The sequence below is a fragment of the Plutella xylostella genome, chromosome 15 (genome assembly GCF_932276165.1).
Source record: "Plutella xylostella chromosome 15, ilPluXylo3.1, whole genome shotgun sequence".
Lineage (NCBI taxonomy): Eukaryota > Metazoa > Arthropoda > Insecta > Lepidoptera > Plutellidae > Plutella > Plutella xylostella.
In genome coordinates, this window is record NC_063995.1 from 4,918,981 (window position 1) to 4,938,463 (window position 19,483).

At 38.7% G+C, this 19,483-nt stretch overlaps 3 protein-coding genes across 5 annotated transcripts; 2 read left to right on the forward strand and 1 right to left on the reverse strand.

The window, feature by feature from the left end:
- Nucleotides 1-891: 891 nt before the first annotated feature.
- LOC105398368 (transcription termination factor 5, mitochondrial) lies at nucleotides 892-12,304 on the reverse strand. Of its 3 annotated transcripts, XM_038108196.2 has the most exons (9): nucleotides 11,999-12,304; nucleotides 11,681-11,918; nucleotides 11,424-11,584; nucleotides 10,919-11,259; nucleotides 10,609-10,740; nucleotides 10,196-10,314; nucleotides 9,828-10,094; nucleotides 9,265-9,523; nucleotides 892-1,889 (listed from the first exon to the last, which is right to left on the reverse strand). In XM_038108196.2, exons 1-8 carry the CDS (start codon nucleotides 12,117-12,119, stop codon nucleotides 9,292-9,294), a joined length of 1,611 nt encoding a protein of 536 aa, XP_037964124.2. In that variant the 5' UTR covers nucleotides 12,120-12,304; the 3' UTR covers nucleotides 892-1,889; nucleotides 9,265-9,291. The 3 variants fall into 3 exon arrangements, with proteins under 3 accessions (XP_037964124.2, XP_037964125.2, XP_011568753.3); XM_038108197.2 differs by lacking the exon at nucleotides 892-1,889 and having other exon boundaries at nucleotides 9,195-9,523; nucleotides 12,142-12,304; XM_011570451.3 differs by lacking the exon at nucleotides 892-1,889 and having other exon boundaries at nucleotides 9,195-9,523.
- On the forward strand, nucleotides 2,561-9,046 carry LOC105398369 (dorsal root ganglia homeobox protein). Its single transcript, XM_038108199.2, has 3 exons — nucleotides 2,561-3,188; nucleotides 6,639-6,762; nucleotides 6,858-9,046. The coding sequence occupies exons 1-3, from the start codon at nucleotides 2,914-2,916 to the stop codon at nucleotides 7,386-7,388; spliced, it is 930 nt and encodes a 309-aa protein (XP_037964127.2). The 5' UTR covers nucleotides 2,561-2,913; the 3' UTR covers nucleotides 7,389-9,046.
- Nucleotides 12,305-14,080: 1,776 nt separating the features above from the next.
- Nucleotides 14,081-17,521, forward strand: LOC119691309 (transmembrane protein 43 homolog). Its single transcript, XM_048625879.1, has 7 exons — nucleotides 14,081-14,321; nucleotides 14,403-14,629; nucleotides 14,811-15,004; nucleotides 15,353-15,528; nucleotides 15,848-16,076; nucleotides 16,353-16,458; nucleotides 16,762-17,521. The coding sequence occupies exons 1-7, from the start codon at nucleotides 14,202-14,204 to the stop codon at nucleotides 16,907-16,909; spliced, it is 1,200 nt and encodes a 399-aa protein (XP_048481836.1). The 5' UTR covers nucleotides 14,081-14,201; the 3' UTR covers nucleotides 16,910-17,521.
- Nucleotides 17,522-19,483: the final 1,962 nt, after the last annotated feature.

A 19,483-nucleotide genomic window follows, 5' to 3' on the forward strand; every position in this document is an offset into this window, starting at 1 on the left:
TACTCCCAAAGTATGGATGGGAGAGTTATATGAAGTACCTACAAAGTGATTGCCTTCATAATATTCCATGGAAAAATAATAACTAAGGTTAGGTATACTACAGCGTTTTTAAATATCTAATGAATACTAATATTAATTCTAGAGAAAAGTGTATTGTTTTGATAAAATGCCGCTAATTTCTACCTACCCTACCATGTATACTCGTAATGTACCTATGTATGTAACCTACCTACACCTACACATGTTCGTCATGTGACACGCTACGAAGATCAGACTTGGCTTTACAATTGGTAAAGAATAGATGTCATGGTTTATAACCTTCGAGGTAAAGAAACAAATGACCGAAAAAGTCATCGTTGAATTATTGATGAGCCTACAGTAGGCATTGAGATTTTTATCCAGAATCACCTAGCTGATATCTACTTCGGTCGCATTAAATAAGATAATACCGTTATTTAATCATAATACAAATTTTAAGCAGCTTTCCCAAATTTCAGCTGAAACTAACAATAAGACCTTTGTTTTTGTAGAAATCTTAAAACATGTTTAACAAATACAGGTAAGTACAAGTTAGTGAACATTAAACTTTTTAAAGAGGGTACCGTGGGGTACCTCGTCTTTCGTCGTCGAATATCGTATTTGTGAAGTCAAAACGAAATAATAACATTTAGGTACATGTACGAAGTAATTGTCAAAACATTGTTAATCCGACAGTTTTATAATAAATAATCTATTTTTGAAAGTTTTACATAAAATATAGTCTAAATAAATTAATTGGGTGTATAAACGATACTTTTTGAGAAGATATGTCGATTCTGTGTCTGAAAAAGAGTAGAAGTAAAAAACTGACTTCAAAATTATAGATTCATCTATCTATGTAAGTACCTAATGAACTTCGAAGTAGTTATACTAATAGCATGAATGCGAAAACATTGTTTATACCTTTTTTTTTTCATCCTAAAACCACTGAACGCATTTATGCTTACTGAATATTGCATTCATTTTAGTTATCATGTAGATTTATAATTTATAACTAAACATTTCTATTTAATCGGTAGGATAGTTTCTTATATTTTGTTTAATCTTTTCAAAGTGTCGGTGACAAACATTAGAAGAGCTTGTTTTGTATGGGAATGGGTGTAATATTTCAAAGGTAGATCCATATAATTTTTATAGACACTGATTAAGCGCTTCTGGAGAGTCAACAAAACAAAATGACCGATGCTGTGTTGTCGAGGATATCGTCCATTCATTTAAAATTCATAATATACAATAAATTATACAAGGCACATGGTTCTACACTACACGCTACGCCAGTACGCTACGGTTTCCGTAGCCGTCGCATTCTGTACTAGAAGGCTACGAATCCTGTAGCATCGGTGAAGAAGTGCGCTAGGACTTTTAGTTTAATAAAGTCAAGGTATGCTTATATGGTTTGAGAGTAATTAAAAATGCACTTTGGACTTTATATTGTAGACATTGTATTATATCTTTTTGCAACGTGTTAAAACAAACGATTGAAATACATACCCAGCTTATAATAACCATATATCTATCTAGTAGTTCTGTAAAGCAGCACACTATAACATCACTTTCGTACGTAAACTCACTACGTACGACACACACTATGCGCTGCAAGCAGCTTCACATCCACGAATAAGAATTCAGGAGAGAAACTGCAATTCTGCAATAGAAGACAGGAACTACAACTTTGTCCAATAAGGTGTGGTTTCCTAGTTTTCATCACTTCAATCACACAATCCCATGTTGGTTCACTATCGGTCACTAGAGCGGGCGGCGGCTGGGCGGGCGGCGCCCTGCGGCACACCTGGCGCCTGCAGCTGCTCGCGAATACGCCGCGATGCATCCGCGACTGCAGTTCGTGTTGTCTGAAAGTCACCAATGAGCCCAATGAAGCCGAGATCCCGTGGCGCGCCAGCACCAACCTAAATAGACTCTGATCATCTAAATTGACTTCAATTAAATAACAACCGAAATTGTTGAAATGCGCCATTATTCCCTCGGCGCTAATCTAAGTGCCAATAGTGAGGGCGAATGTTTTTATTAATAATCGTGGGCAATAAGTGTTAATTAATAATTAAAGGAAGTGGTGTGGTCGGCGTGCTCAGTGTGCGCGAGCCCGCTCCGCGCCGCAGCCGTCGTCGCGTCGAGGCAGCTTGGGTAGCCACCGCGAGCCCATCGTTGCATTATCAGTTATTTTCAGTGTAAGCTGAAAATCAAGAGACGTAGTCGCATACCTAAAATTGCAACCTGCAGAGTGCTTGATTTTGTAAATATTGGAAATTGCAAATGTTCCCACGGCTATAAATCATGAGCCCGAGATATGAGTGTTATTGTATAGATGCGGATTTACAAAAGAGCGACATGGACTTTCAAAATAATGATGTGGGCGTCCGACCCCATAATACCATCATCGAGACAAACAGATCGGGTGCGCTTGTGGGAATCCCGCATGCTCGGCGGCCGCCACCGCGGGGCGCGCGGGGCGGGGGCCGCGGGGCGCAGGGGAGGGGCGCACTCCGCACGCTATTGGCTGAAACGCGTCCCGGGAAGTACGCCGCAACCGCCCGCGCCGCGCGACCTCCTCTCTACCCTCGCGCTACACGCACTCGTTTCATTATTGCTCTCGTACTCGTCAGCTCCGCAGTGGCGGGCGCGCCGCTCATTGGCCCGGTCGGCTCTTGCACGTCGTATTATGATAATATAAATTGACCAACCGCGGGGCAAATTCGGTTAGTTCGTTAAAGTTGATTAAAGCCATTTAACCGGGACGTACGGGACAGTACGAACGGCCGCTCGCGCTCTGTTCAGCTAGTGTGCGGTGCCGGCAGCACCACGGAGCCCGCGGAGGCCGGCGCGGCGGCGGGCGGGGCGGCGCCCGCCGACGGCTACATGTTCGTGTGCGAGGCCGCGCGCTACGACTGCGGGTTCGAGCCGGCGCCGCTCGACGCCGCCTTCGACGACCACATGTTCGGCGAGTTCGGCAAGGAGCGGCACGACGTGTACCGCGACTACCCGCCGCCGCCGGAGCGCCGCCGCGAGGCCGACCCGCCGCCCGCGCCCGCGCACCCGCCGCCGCCACCCGCGCCCGCCACCACCACCACCACCTCCAAGAAGAGCGACAAGAAGAAGAACGACAACAATGGCATCAAGAAGAAGAAAACTAGGTGAGTCTCCATTTCTATAATTTGTCTAGCCGACAAAAATAAAAGTAGCTGTTGGTGTTCATCTGCAAGGTTTGTTCAGCTCGTTGTAAAAAGTAGTACCTATAGTAGTAGATATGGTAATACGCACAAGTAAAAGGAATAAGCAAAAAATAACTTTCACAAGTAACCAATTTAGAAGAGAAAACACTAACAAAATGACCTGTGTGAAAATTCATATTTGTCAAGCGAATGCTACGCGCTGCTACGAAGACGTCTTGCTACGACTCGGCTACGAAGATGCTACGAAAAACGTAGCACTTTTAGGTAAAAATATTCGTAATTTCGTACATACTTGCTTTTTTCATTCGTGTATTTTAAGCGCTTTTAATAACAATAGACCAATTAATTCTATGATCGCATTTAGGAATTTAATAAGTTTTATATTTCACGTTTAAAAGCAAAAGTTGGCCACGGTGAGAAAATAATGCTGCACATAAAGGGTTTAAGATTTCCGTTTATCTTATATAACTTGGTTTTCAAGACAAGACTCAAAAAATAAAATAATAGATAGTACCAATTACAAAGGGGATGTAACATCACCTGCTAACCATATACAGAATATATTGCATACTGCCTCTGTGGTCTAGTGGTAGAAGCTTCGCTTCATGGCCCAGAGGTCCCGGGTTCGATTCCCGGGTGGGACCATCAATTTGTGTTTCTAAATTGTGGTTCTAAGTTTGGTTAGGATATAGAAGGCTGATCACCTGATGTCCGAAACAGTGAAACGATCCATGCTGTCGGATGGGCATGTAAAGCAGTCGGTCCTGCGCCTAGCTCTCTCCAGTCGTGTCGGTCAATCCGTCCCATTGGGCTATGAGAGTGATGGAACAGAGAGTGCTCCTGTGTACTGCGCACACACTTGGGCACTATAATCTACTCCTGCGTAGATGGCTGATCTCAAATGAGATTGGCCGCCGTAGTCGAAATTCGGCTAGGAGGACATTATTATTATATTGCATAACTACACACTCATTACTCACAATAAAAACAAATCTAGGAACTCAAACGGTAGCACGCGCCATCATTTGAGCCCAATATTGTAACAATCAAGTTATTGCCGAGCCCCTCGTGACGCGGAGGTATTCGCGACCCCTCGCACCGTCAGCATCACACAATGGAACAACTGGTGTCGACGCTACCTGTTGGCTGATAGCTAGGGGTTGTTTATTTCAATTAATTATGCGGATGTGATGTTGTCTTTAGTTAGTACGTGAATGACTTGGCGTGTTGGATGTTGATATAGGTTATTGTAATTAATATAGAGTTTTTCATCATTAAAAAAATATAAATGCGGTTGTATGCGTATTAGCGCAGAGGAATGACGATATTTATATGTTTTTGAGTGGAAAATGCTGGAAATGGGATGGATAGAGCAATATAGAGCCTATTTTTTTAAATCTTAAAATGCAGAAGCTAATCGTTAAAAAAAACTATTAAGGTTACGAGGTCGGTACGTTCATATTAATGAATCATTAATAATTAGGTGCATAATGCATGTCCGGACCTTTTTTGCTGTAAGTTTTTTAATAGTAACGATATAAGGCATTAAGCATCGAAAGTGAATCTTTACAGATGAGAAACAGCGAAATCAAAATAAATAAGAACACTACACAAAAAACCGGCCAAGCGCGAGTTGGACTCGTGCACTGAGGGTTCCGTACAAGTCATGTTTTATTTTCCTACTATGTCAGGGCCGTATATTTGTATCTATACGAAATAGCGTGATCCTATAAGGGTTTTTTTACCTTTTGAGGTATGGAACCCTAAAAAATATGTGGGCAACAAAATACAGCTTATCAAAGTGAAACTAAACTAACTACTACAATACAGGTAACGGTTTCGATTTCTTAAAGAAATCTAAGATATAATCGATCGATATAAATAAAACCGAAGAAAGTTGCGGGTCTAATTGCCTTTACAAAAAACATACGTTACGCAAACAATCAAAATAATCTTATCGATCTCCAAAATTGACATACGCACTTGATGCAGGCGCTCAAGTTGGGGCTATGAATGGGGCGGAGTGGGTTGGTGGCGTGAGAGCGACTACCCGTATCGCGACGGGAGGCAGCGGCAGCGGTCTTATCGTCACATCTCATCTACACATCTACTGCTGCGTGCTACTGGCCCGACAATTAGCTACGTGATTGTTACTGAAACTACTTACAGAGCTAATGGTTTACCGCGTAGCTAATATTAAGTTTTTTACCAATATTACAATGTGCCGGACAAAATAGAGACTGTCGAATTAAAGATATGGACGTTAGGTAGGTTGTTAATAAATAGACAAAAGCAAATAGCATTATCTAATATATTAAACATATCGATAAATTAATTATTTTAGCGCTGTTTGTTGTGCGCTCCGAAGTATTATATGGCCGAGGTATCCTACTTAGGTGGTATTTACAATGAATGAATGTGTAGGGCGAGTTATCTCTTACTAAACCGTCGATATATTGTCACCAGCATAATATACACATCTAAACTGTTTAGTATACCTGCCATAGCATCAAGCTGAACTAGAACCCATTTCAGCACCGAGAAGCAACATTCATGCTTTTAATTACTTATTTTTTTTATTTACTTTTTAACCTTTTCTTGTAAATGTATGTGTTGTTTCTGTGTGTTAGAAATAAATAAATTTTCTTTCTTTCTTAAACAATCTCTCGACATTACCACTTAGTTGGACACGTCTCACGATCAAGTTTACAGTTCAATTAGGCACCGGAGAAGTAGAACGGATATTCAGATTAAAGTATGACGCAGAACGCAGAAGTATGTTGAGCTGCCGACGGAGAGTATGATGTGGTAACTTGATGGGCCTCAGCCCTATTACGACACTGTTCGGGTACTGACCTCTTAAGTAGCGCCTTACCATCATACTTGCTGCATCATGCCGAATGGTACATACTGTCTGTCGTGATAATTGTTATGGTATTTTAGATATAGGAAAGTGTAATTAATCTAAAACAAACTTAATTTCTACTTATAATTTTTTGGCACCTAACAATTAAAAAGTTCATAAATTACACCTATGACAAGGAGATGGGGTGATGATATTATGAATGAAATACCGACACTATAAAGCGACCGTAAATTGGCTGGCACTTCAGCGCACGAGATGGGGGTGAATATAGTTTCACGCTCAATCGCACACCCGTAGTGGCGCGCGCGCACCCGCACCCCCGCGGTGGCGCGCGCCCGCACCCCGCGCCCCGCACCCCCGCCCGCACCCCGCGCCATATTGCGCACGCGTCAGGTGGCCGCTGATAAGCGTAATATATTACAGAATCCATAATTTTATACCATGAAGTGCTGATAGACGGATAGCGTGCCGGCAATTGTCCAACATTTAGGGGAGATTAATTTGTTTGACATCGTAACATCATATCATCTGTTTGCTGTTTGCAGGACGACGTTCACCGCGTACCAGCTGGAGGAGCTGGAGCGCGCGTTCGAGCGGGCGCCCTACCCCGACGTGTTCGCGCGGGAGGAGCTCGCGCTCAAACTCAACTTAACTGAATCACGAGTACAGGTAAAGTTTACAATTGCAACTAAATTATTTATAGTACTCGTATATCTAAATTCAAGTCGTCCAAGAGCAGGATAACATTTTAAATATTCTTTTAGGTATGGTTTCAAAACAGAAGAGCGAAGTGGCGGAAGCGCGAGCCGCCGCGCAAGACCGGCTACATCGGGTCCAGCTCGCCCAGCTCCACCACGCTGAGCGGCGGGTTCCAGGGCCTGGGCGGCGCGCTGCCCGCCTTCCCACAGCCCGGCGCGCCCGCGCCCAGCGAGCCCTGGGCCTACCAGCACTCGTACGACCTGTCGTCGCACCACCTGCTGTCGCCCGGCTCGGCGGGGTACCCCGCCTTCACCCCCGCGCCCGCCTACTCGTACACGACGGTGCTGAACGGGCACGACGGGCAGATGTTCGCGCAGCGGCACTACGAGTACGGCGGGGGCTCGCCGGGGCGGGAGTACGCGCTGGCGGGGGCCGAGGGGTCGCCGGCGCTGGACGAGGAGCGCTACTGCCTGCACGAGGAGGCGCCGCGCTTCGCCGCCGACTACGAGCCCGAGCCGCCGCCCGACCACGTCGTCGTCAAGATGGAACCTGCGCCCGCGCAGCCCTACACCACGTTGCCCCCTTTTTTGAACTGAAATACTCCTTTTCGAAACTATCCTATACCGGGCAGGAGAGCTGACTCCAAATAAGTTCGTACATAAATATCAAATGAATTCGTGTCAGTTCCATCGGTATGATTCCTTGGTTTAATATATAAGTCACAGTATACATAACCGATAAAGTGCTGATACGAATAAGCTGCAAAATTTGCTAAACCTATGATAAGTTGATTCCACAATGCAGAGCATTTATCAAATCTCAGTATTGTGACATCACCTTTCTAGGTACCAGCTAAATAAGAGCTTCTCATTCTCCTCCCTGCGCCTAGCACTAACAGATGGTGCTTAGAGTAATTTCGAAAAGGAGTATTACATCCGATTGATAACTACTGAATTTAAATCGAGTGCCTCTTAAGTATAAGTATAAATAGTTGTTTAAGGTACAAAATTTTATATGTTTTTTACGATATAAATACGATATAAGTAATCTGTAAATATTACTGTAATTTGAAATATATATTTTTAGAGGATTTCTATCAAAGATTTTTTACGTTAAAGAAATTATACCAATGATATGATTACCTATTTTAGCTACATAAAGAAGGAAGTTTCATATGGGTAGGTCTACTGTAACCACCAATTGTGTAGAAGTGGTGAGGTGGGATGTCAGCAGCAGAAGTTTAGTGTCCGTATCAGCCATCACTGCTACCAAGAGATGCCTTCAGCGGTCAACCTATATTAATGAGCTCCTTACTATATACAGCGTGTACCAAATAATATTTTAAGTATATTTGTGACTGGCTTACAGCCAGCACATATTGATCAAAGAAAATTTAATATAGGTGCTTTCCTTTTACTCTGTGGCATTCTGCCCAATTTTTAATTGACGTTTTAAATATGTGTTACGTTCTGGTTATGTGAAAACGTTATAATATTAAGTTTTTAGAAGAAACTACGGTAGATATTATCGAGTTCTATTAAGTATCTTCTGGAGCATTCCTTGTGCCTTATTAATTTAATTAAAGTAGAAGTAGGTAACTACTAAACATATAAGACATATTTTATATTTATTGTAGTGTCTATGTACAGTTAATGTGTGTGTTTACTAATTTTAGTTTTTATAATGATAAATCAATATCCAGATACTATGAATATATGGTTTTTAAAATTTCTTAATTATAGGAAATTAATGAAATTACTTAGAATTTTTGGGTACTTTTGGAAGTTTACTTAAAGTGGTAAGAAAGTACTTTAGTTGTGAATTTTGTGCCAATAAATGTCCGTATTTATTTAAAAGGGACGTTAGTTGCTAAGATTTTTTTATTGTTAAGATTATTTACTATTAATCAGTACCTACAGGATACTCATTCACCTTTCTATGTGAAAATCATACTACTGGATAATCATTAAGTACATAAATAAATTTATTTAGGTAACTAAACGATTGCACCTTTATAACATTTGTGTGGTATAAGCATTACCATATAGCTTGTCATTTGGCCCTCACTGAGTTCTAAGGATCATGTACCTAGCATGAAAAAATATTATTATCCATATCCATATAATATAATTATAGTACTTGAACCTGGAACTCTATGTTGGCAGCACCAAATCAAACAAAAAGCAGACGTGAAGTTTCATATGGTAAATGAATTGCCCCATGTTTGATCTCTTTTTTGTTATACCATCTACAGGCAGACAGTACAATTTTGTGAAGACAGAGTTTTTTTTAGATACTTTAATTTAAGTTTCCACCTACTTACGTTACTTTTAAAACATGTTGAAGCAATATCCAGTATAATAGTAAAATGTTTAATGTTTTAAATAGGAAAGTAAAAAAGCTTTTTAAAATAGTGTCGCTTTATTTAATAGCACCTCTAGATTATAAGTTAGTAATTATAATTTATCTTACCGCTAGTTCACAAGCTGGGTCGACGGGTCAGCTGAGCTGGCTCTCCGTCCTGCACGGGTCTTGCTTGGACCAGATGCCGTCGCCAGAGAAATGGTACTTCTTCTCGATCTCATACAACGTGAGGGCTAATATCTGATCATCTGTGAGCTTCCCGTACCGGATGTTGTTGTAGCTGGAGTCTAACGGAATCGTTTCCTGTTTGTAGCCGTTCGAATTGCGCATTCCGAGGAAGAACTCTATGTGCTGCTGTATATCAAATCTGTTGAAAAAAAACAAAGATTAAGATGTGTGAAAGAATTAAAAAAAAAAAAATAATGTAAGTAGTATACCTTCTTTTCGCTGATTTTGAAAGCATCAAATGAAAATTTTGCACAGTCAAAGTACAGTTTATTATTCAAAATTCGACTTTAGGATTGGTTGCGTAAATCTCCTTTTTCATATTTGACACATAAGTTTTTACAGTGCCTATATTAAAATTTGTGCCTTCAGAATCAACACCAATAACAATCTACTTTGCTTTGAGATAGGAATTTATGAATTCGGTATTAATTTAGTTTCCTTACCCAGGATACAACAGTAGATGGCAGTTGTTGAAAATGACTTCATTCTGAAACCACTTCTGTAGGAATTTTATGTTGTCATCTATTACACTCAGGGCCGTGTGGAGCCAAAACTTGTGTTTTTTCAGTCTCTTCACAATACTTGCAGCTGTTGTTTTGCTTGATATAGCTGATGCACTAGTTTTCGTGTCGATGCTGCTTTGGAGGCAAGTGCTTATCAGTATGGCTATGTCTCGACCACATGCTTTACTGCCAAAGTTGCCAATGTAGCTGAAAAATATTATACAAACATAACAAATGAATTTCATTAAAACTGAATAAGAGGTAGCTAATAATGATAGTAAATTATGAAAACAGATAACATAACTTACTTGTTGAATACTTTTTTGGAAGAAATCAAATGGTTCAAACTGTAGCATTGTTTGTTTGCTGCGTTCATCTTGGTGAGGCGGCTCAACATCTTCTTTTTATGAACTACCATGGACAGGACCTGGAACAGTAAAAGTGTTTAGTATTTAATCCATAAATTGATTAGATAATCCGCATTACGCATGAGAATTATTATTACACTTTTGTCACCAGACTCATCCATACAAAAAATAAAATAAATTTAATATTATAACTGACATTTGCCTCCTCATTGCATTCTTTTATCCATTTACATGGCAATGGAGTCATGAAACAGTTCACTTGTGTGGAAATAGTTAAGAGTTAGTAAATATTATTTTTAGTAGCCAATCTTTAAATACAGTTTTGATGATTACATTAATTACACTGATCTTACTCTGGGGTTAGACTTGAGCATTTGATATTCCTTGAGCTGCACAAGTTCTTCAAGGCGCTCGCGCACTGTCTCCGGACACATGCAATATATTTTCAAACAGTTCCTTTGTGCCTCTGCAGATATCCTGTACTCCTGAAAAAACAGTTTTGCACTTTTTACATTTAGGTATACCACATTTTTTATTACTAAATCTTATTTGTTAGTATTCACAAAAGTAAAGTATATATAGGTGACAATTAGAACAAAGTAGATCTACTGATGGCTATGTACATAGTGTGATACTGAGATTAATAACAAAATATATATGTACCTCTAATATACTTCTAATTTGCAATAAACCATTGTAATTGTTCTTCAATATAGCTGGTTCAATCTTGATTGCTTCTCTGATATCTTGTCCAGCTATGGTGGGTATATTGTCTAGAATTAGCCTAGTGTTGACAGGGTCAGATGATATGACAAACCCATTCCGTCTTACTGTTTCTTGAGTGAAACCAATGTCAGTTTGTGCAATACTGATGGCTTCCTGTATGTCTTGCATGGGCTTGTGCTTCAGTGGTAGGTAGTGCTTGCAGTACTTTTGGAACTCTTCTGTTGAAACATTGAGCTTCCAGTTGAGATATTTCTCAAGGATGTACATGCGGATTGTTACTGAAATATGTAAAAGTTATTAATGTGAGTTTGCTGTGTATAGTAGTGATGCTGATGACAATGAGATATTGATTGTATTCTATATTTAGAAATTCATACAAATCTGGTCACAACTGGCATCATAGGTGGTAAGTACTGCTTAATTAATAAAAGTTATAACTTACATATTGAAGTGCTCATTTCATCAAAGTCTTGACTTAATTTGTGGCTGCTTGGCCAATTCTCAAAGCATTGTTCTAGTTTGTCTTTCAACTGTAAGTCTCCATCAATTAAGCCCTCTTTTTTAAGCTGTTTCAAGGTGCGTGATCTGACCATAGTATGGTATCTGAAAATATAAAAAGACAATTAATTGTTGTTAACACTTTCACAAGACATCTATGGGTATGTCTAAAACTTTAATCTATAGGAGTTCTTTAATTACCTTATTAAATATTTCGGAATAATAGTTATAAAGCCACATTCTCTTAGTATTTCCCCATAGTTGTCCATAGTAATGGGATTCATACAAAATAGATGAGGATCTTTGCATGCTTCATAGGGTGTTATGTTAAACTTTTCCAGTATATCCAATGTAGTTTGAAGGCGATCATGACTTAAACATTCAAGACTTGGATGTTTTCTCTTCAGATCATCTAGATACTTTGGTGATGGCAACTCACCTGAAAAAAAGACCCTAATGAGGTTATGTTTTTATTTAAAAGTAAAACTAACTAAAATAAATATGATGGTTTGTGCTTGCCTGTAGTTTTTTTGTACAATTTTAAGAAGGGTGCGCTGTGGTATTTATTGTGAATGATGACATGGAATGTATTTCTTAGTCGAAAAACATTGAAAATATTATTTGTTTGAAAAAGCATCATGTAAAATTTTAAGCTTTCTCACATTACAATATTAATCGAAAGTTTTGGTAATCATTATATTAATCAAACAGGTAGGTAATAATCTTCAGATTTACATCAAACAATAATAATAGTTATACTAATTAAATTGTTTACAACTTTATTGTTTTGGTTTGATGATTTTTCGGCGGCTTTCATTCCATTTCGGCAGCTGTGACTGTGACAGTGACAGACAGCAGTGCTGTCAAATTTATTAATCTGTGGTCCGATGTGTAAACGTTCGAATGTGAGTATTACGAGTATAATGTTTTGAGTTAACCTCGGAAGTTACAGTGTGCAAAGTAAGCAAAGCTCAATTACAACTATTTGAAGTCGCGATGTTATATTCTGATCTGAACGACTTGTTTTTTGACAAATGACACTGACATTCGTTCGTATTTCTTGGTCATATTCTAGAGCATAGAGAAAGAATAAATAATTGTGAAAAGAGTGGCATCTCGAGGAGTTTTTTGTCATACTCTATACGTCATACTGAACAGCGGCATCTCTTTTTATTTCTCAGCCTCATTGTACATACATACAGGGTGCCCTTGGGACACCCTGTATATATAGATATAGCTGTTCCCGCGTGCTTCGCTTCGCCCTAAATAGTTTTCCCGTGGGAATTCCGGGATAAAAAGTAGCCTATGTTTTTTCCCAGGGTCTAGACCGTATGTATACCAAATTTCATTCAAATCCGTTCAGTAGTTTTGGCGTGAAAGAGTAACAGACAGACAGACACAGTTTCGCATTTATAATATTAGTAAGGAGTAAGGATTGTTATCACAAGTTATTAACTTCAATCTATAATATCCTAATCCTAACTAATATCATAATTGCGAAAGTAACTGTGTCTGTCTGTCTGTTACTCTTTCACGCCAAAACTACTGAACGGATTTAAATGAAATTTGGTATACATACGGTCTAGACCCTAGGAAAAAACATAGGCTACTTTTTATCCCGGAATTCCCACGGGAAAACTATTTAGGGCGAAGCGAAGCGCGCGGGAACAGCTAGTAAGACATATTTGCCTTAACGTAGTTACACCACACAACAGTTATTACATTTATTAGCTAAATGTAAGTTCAATCTACATATTTATGTACCTACCTACATGCAACAATAAATAAAAAACAAATTATTATATAATTATTTATTACCTCGCATATAACAATGTTTCAGTTCAGTTTTGTTCATGTCACTTGTAAAATAATATGCGAGTGGGTGTGTGTATTCCTTTTTTATTCCTTTCACCATGAAAACCAATTCATGTTTTGCTACATTAATGTTTCCCAAGAGAAGCAAATCCTTTCAATTGACCCCTAGCGGCATCATAATGCAATTGTGGTGATAAAGTAATTTCGTCCAAGATAATAGTGCATCATTTATCCTCGCGAGGCAAATCTTTGACGACATTTATCAGTTTGGTACACATAGTATTTTAATCTTCAGCGGATATGAAGATGTCGAATGTTCTTTGCCAGTGCCGCCATTTCAGCTCGGTTCCCGTGGAACCACGTGGAACCTGGATCCATATGGAATCTGTTAGGTCGCAAGAATTTCATAAAAACACTTTTAGCGGATAAAGATGCTTTTTCTTGACACTTCATTTTTATTTGTATATAAAATTTATAAATAACGATATACCGAGAATATAGGCTTTTATTTACAAAAATTTAACATGTTATTTGCGAGACATTGTAAGACAACTGAACTGACAGTACTGACAGTACTGACACTGACACGCAATTTCTTCATAATAGCCATAGATCATGACAATGTTGACATTCAAATACTACTTATCTATGTGTCTTGTTATTGTTCTATGGTCTTGTTCATAACGCCATCTTACATCTTTTTTGGTAATAAGAGTAATATAAAGAGATGGCGCTACCTTGTACTAAAAGTTCAGCCATTAAGGCACTGTCCCCCCCCTGTTCTAGAGGTTATATTTACAGGAAACAATATTTATGTGGAGATTGGAGAATTCAACTATTTTAAGTTCAATTTAATAATACACGTAAAAAATGCTTTGATAAATAAACTTTACAAAATAAAATTGCAATGGTTTTGAAACAATTGGATTGGGCTTCAGTGAAAAATCAATTCAAGCAAACATGGCTTACTACATTGCTGAGTATGGTTTTGTTTGCAGGAGTTACTTATTTTCTAATATGGGCTGAGGTATGTTAATATTCTATGAGATGATTTACCATTACATATGACTGATTATATGTATATCATACATAAACTTGTATTTTACAGAGCCAAACTATAAGAAGTAATCTGATGCTAGAAGAGCTAGTTTCGGCTGCAGTGACTGTAGACGTGCACTCTGATGACGAGGTTAGCAGACTAGAAGGCAGAGTGGTGCACACTGTGGGTCCTTTACGGATCCTGGAGCCAATCACTGAGCCTGATTACAATATTCAGGTCCAAGCCGTCAAGTTACGGAAAAGGGTACAAATGTACCAGTGGATTGAGGAAACTTCGTGAGTACCACTTTTTCACTCATTTAAAAATCATCAGATAGCCAGACCACTGATAGGTATAGTAATTTATCTATAGCTCACCCTACTTTATAAAATATTAACTACTATCACTGCATTTATCACACTGATTTTTATTTGATAGATTCATACATATTATAATCTTCTTAACCACCTATTTCAGGGATCAAGAACACTTCCTGACAGAGCCAGGTGACGAGTCACAGAAGACATACTGGTACCACAAAGACTGGAGAGACTATGTAGTGGACTCCAACCTGTTCTACATCCGGCCCGGACACGAGAACCCGACTTCCATGCCCCTGTTCAGTGAGACCCATGTGGCTGACTATGTCAAGATTGGATGGCTTAACTTAGGTAGGGTTCATATTTTGTAGTATGGATAAAAGATAATGATATAAGATAAGGTACTTAACATAATACTTATATTATAGTAGAAGCTGCTACAGAGTTACAATTTAGTTATCCATTTTGTCTGATCTTGTGTAATGGTTTTCTCATATGGATCATCTCTGGGAAACCCATGCAGATGGTAATGCATTAATATGTAATTTCTAAAGAGTTAGTTTTACCTCAGGTATAGGTCTCCTCCATAGTATGTTCATTCCATGCCTCTGCATTCCGCATGCAGAGGATTTAACTTGAACCATCTTTGATGTGATGAAAAAGACAGTTTACATTATAATATTAACTATGGATTTTCAGGTCTGGATGTAAAAAGGAAAGTGAATGACTACTACGAGATCTGGTCAGACTCCCGGCCGGAGCGCACTGACATCAAGCTCCACTCCGGGTTCTACTTCCACGGCGACAGTGCCCTCGAGCACGAGATTGGAGACTTGCGGGTGCACTTCTCTTATGCTGGCAGAGAAGAGGATATTGTTAGTTAACTTTTATATATTTTTTTGGCTTCTGTCTGTTAAAAGTGTTAAGGGCAAATAATTTAAAATATTTCTTGCTAATCCTAACCATAACCTAAGTACGCGTGGCCTTCGTGAGATGCGCCTTATATCGCTTCAAACGCGTACACGCGTACACGATTAATGCGCGCGTGGCCCGCTTCAAATACGATGTGTGCTCTATTATCAACTTTGACTTCCTTCTCTTCAAGTTTTTATATTTATATACAAATACCTACTTTTTATGAGCCAACTTTACCCAACTGCTTACATTATAATAATATAATTATTTTTATTCCAGTACACAGCAGTAGGCCTAGTCGAGGCCGGCACCATCCAGCCGTACACTGCGCCGAGCTTCCCCTCAGCTGACCCCATCTCCCTGCTCCGGAAAGGCTCGTTCAGTCTGCAGCAGCTGCACGACCTGGAGCGGAGGGACGCGAATGTTCACACCTGGAAGTACCGGTTCCTCGGCTTCATCCAGGTCTTTGCGTCCGCCATGACCTTGCACCCGGATTGGGTTCCATTGTGTAAGTAAATATGTTTTTGTGTCTTGTTCTGCTTTTTGAGAAGGTTGCTTTATTATATGTAAGTACCTAATTCTCAAGAATTAAATAAAAATAGTTAATACATGCCATTGTCATTATGCATTAGCCCCCAATACCAAAGCACATTTGATGAAGGATATTTAATCAAGGTGGCGACGCATTGAATGGACATCGCTCTGTGCATTTGCGCGAATGATGAAGAATAACTAAGAATTGTGTTATTTGTTGAAGTACCAATTTTTGTGTTATTTGTTTCAGTCCTGCAGTGCACCTGGGTGTCGAATAATCTCAGGCGATGCAGCAGAGTCTGGGTTAATTTCGTCCTCTCAGTTTCTTACACACTGTTTATCGTGTCTCTACCCTGGTGAGTATTACTGAGCATTCAAACTTCTAAGAGCCTCTTTTGCACAGAGGTTGCCCGTCGTGGAGCTGTGCTTTTTTTGTTTTCTACATTTTATATGGATTTTCCGTGACTCCATCCTCGATAGGCCTTCCGCTCTACGCAAATTTCTTTCATAATATATTTTTTTGGTTACTGAACTTCCTAGCTATATCAACTTTAAATTCGTACATTTTCGCTCCAGTGTATGAGAAACCTAACTTTATCAACAATGTGTAAACGGCCATTACAATAGCTTCTAGTAATTCTTAAGTTTTCATCCCCCAGGCTGGTCCACAAGCCTATGTTCGGCTTGCTAGTGCTCTGCCTCGCGGCGGCGCCGGCGCTGCACTACTCCACGGCACTAGCTCGCCCCGCCCCCCGCGAACCCCGCGACCCCCGCGCCCCCACGCGCTGGCATAACGACTACCGCTGAAGTGATAAACGAAGATATATAGTGAAATTGTGAATACTAACAAGAGCAGGGGTGATCGTAGGGCTGAGATGTAAAGGTTGGATTTTTTGTTTAAATATTATGTGGAGTGTGAGGAGATGTGTGTTTTGCTGACAGTACTTATCTACCAATTTTGTAAGGAGTAAAACTCATCTATGTACAATAATTTTTAATTGAAAATTTACTTATGGCCGTCATGCATGAGTGCATAACAGTGAAAATGATAATTATTTAAACTTCTCTAGTCAAATTAGATAGCTTAAATATAAGTGGAGATGTACATCATATAAATTAGTATCTATCTAAGCCCCCTTCCAATTATAATAATATTAATTATCGGAATCATCATCATCATAGAACCAAGTCAAGTAGTCCGTATACCTGTGAATTTAATCAAATAAAAAATAACGTACCTACCTAATCATAAGTATGAGTTTATGAACGTGTACTAACCTGTAATGTACATAATTGAATCAACTTGGTTGCCAAAGTATAATTATAAAGTGTGAATGTAACTTAAAATGTACATGAATACGGATGTAAAAATATGAAATGCAATAGAAATAAAAATATTTACTCTTTATTTATAAATTTCTTTGTAAGTAGTTTTATTAAGGGTCTGCAATAGGGAATCGAGGGTTGGCATTGTCATAGAATTATGTAGTAAATGATGCTCTACAGCCTTGAAAAAAATCACACAGGTAGTTGAAGAGTCTAGCTAGGTGCTGAATCATTCGAATTTAAGTAAATGATTATGGATAACTGTAAATTAATTTCAGAATATCAAGAAAAACCAGTCAATCCCACTCCCGTATTGTAACAACTGTGTCGTAATTATAAAGAATTTTCATATAATTTTTATCATATTATAAAGTTAAAGGCTTGGACTAGGCGCTAAATACCTTGTTTTTTAATAAACACACACTTATTTTGTGTAAATTAATCCCAAACTTGAGCAATTTTTTTCCCTCAAATCTTCATACAAATATCTATGGCGGCTTTCTGTGTTATAAAATCATAAACACAAGTGACGTTTGACTCAGTTGGCCGCTGGCCTCCAAAGAAGGGTCACGTCGGTTTAGGCAGCATTGACAGCTCGCGATCTTATCGTGTACAGATACAAAATCACTGCACATTGGTTGTCACTGCATTTAATTTGAAATTGAGGAAGCATAATTCTTCCAGTATATTCAATACATTAAATTAAATTAGATAGTGTGCAATATTCTCGTGATATTACAGTCTCGTAAAGGTCTGATGAGGAGCAGGAATATAGCGAATGGATCTAAGTGATGACAATACGCACGAACATTAGGTTAGGGATCAAAAATACAGTCTCTTGGTGCTGGTTGAGGTATGGTCTCGTGAGGATCTGATGAGGGCAGTAACACGGTGGTGGCTCAATTTTATTTCAAAGATGTTAATAGCTAAAAGCATCGAGTTTGGGCTATTAAGTATGTTTTTCAGAGAGAGAGAAAGAGATTTTGTTTTTCCTCTGGATGTGTTAGGTTTACTGGGTTTACTAAGTTCATTCTGTTAATGGCATCAAGTTGTTATGTGTTCATAAGTAATAATTATTTATTAACAAAATGCTGTTGATTCTCCACAAAAATATAAAAATAAAAATAAAATAAATAAAAATAAATTCGTAACGTAAAATTGTCAATGACGGAATTTCTTCTATAGACAGTAGCCACAAAAAAAACAAACGATAGATGGCGTGATTTGAAGATAAAGATACATTTTTTCGACACATAGACAGCAACAACAAAAAAAATACAGATTTAAAGAAAAGAAACACACAAAACAACAAAGAAAAAAAAGGATACACATCAAAATAACTGGAAAAAATATAAGCCCCAATTTACTTGTGTGGGACAGGGAGTACCATAATATTTTTTTTGGGGTAGGTACTCCCCATCTATGCGAAATATAAGCTTGATATCTTTACCCGTTTCTGAGAAAAAGGGCGGTGACAGACAGTCAGTCAGACAGACGGACAACAAAGAGATCCTATAACGGTTGCTTTTTTTCTTTTGACGTTCGAAACCCTAAAATTAAGTAAAAATATTATGCTGCCAAAAAATGTACTTACAGGTATTGAAAAAGCGGTATATAAACAAATTATACCAGCAGAGGGTTCACCATTTAGCTGAATGTTACTTAGAAAACGGCCTTGAGTGGCGGTCAAGTTGGTCCCCGCCTGCGATACTTTCCATTAACATTGGGACTCGTTTTCATGTTTTTAGCGTACAGTCAGGTTTTTAGTTTTTTACAATTGTATTTTTTTATTTGTAACTTTTTAGTTGTTTTTATTTTATGAAATTTTACGTCGGTAGGTAGTTCATGATCATTTTTTATTTCAATGATTTTGGTGTTGTTATTTAAATACCTTCTATATGCATATTTTTGTAATGTGAAAATCAAGTCCTTTCATTTGATACCTTACACGGCAAAGTTGAATTATTATTTTTTCGATCATCACGTTATGTCCTCAAGAGGGCGCTATGTACATTTTAATGGAACGTCACATAGCCTATAGCCATCGCGCCATCA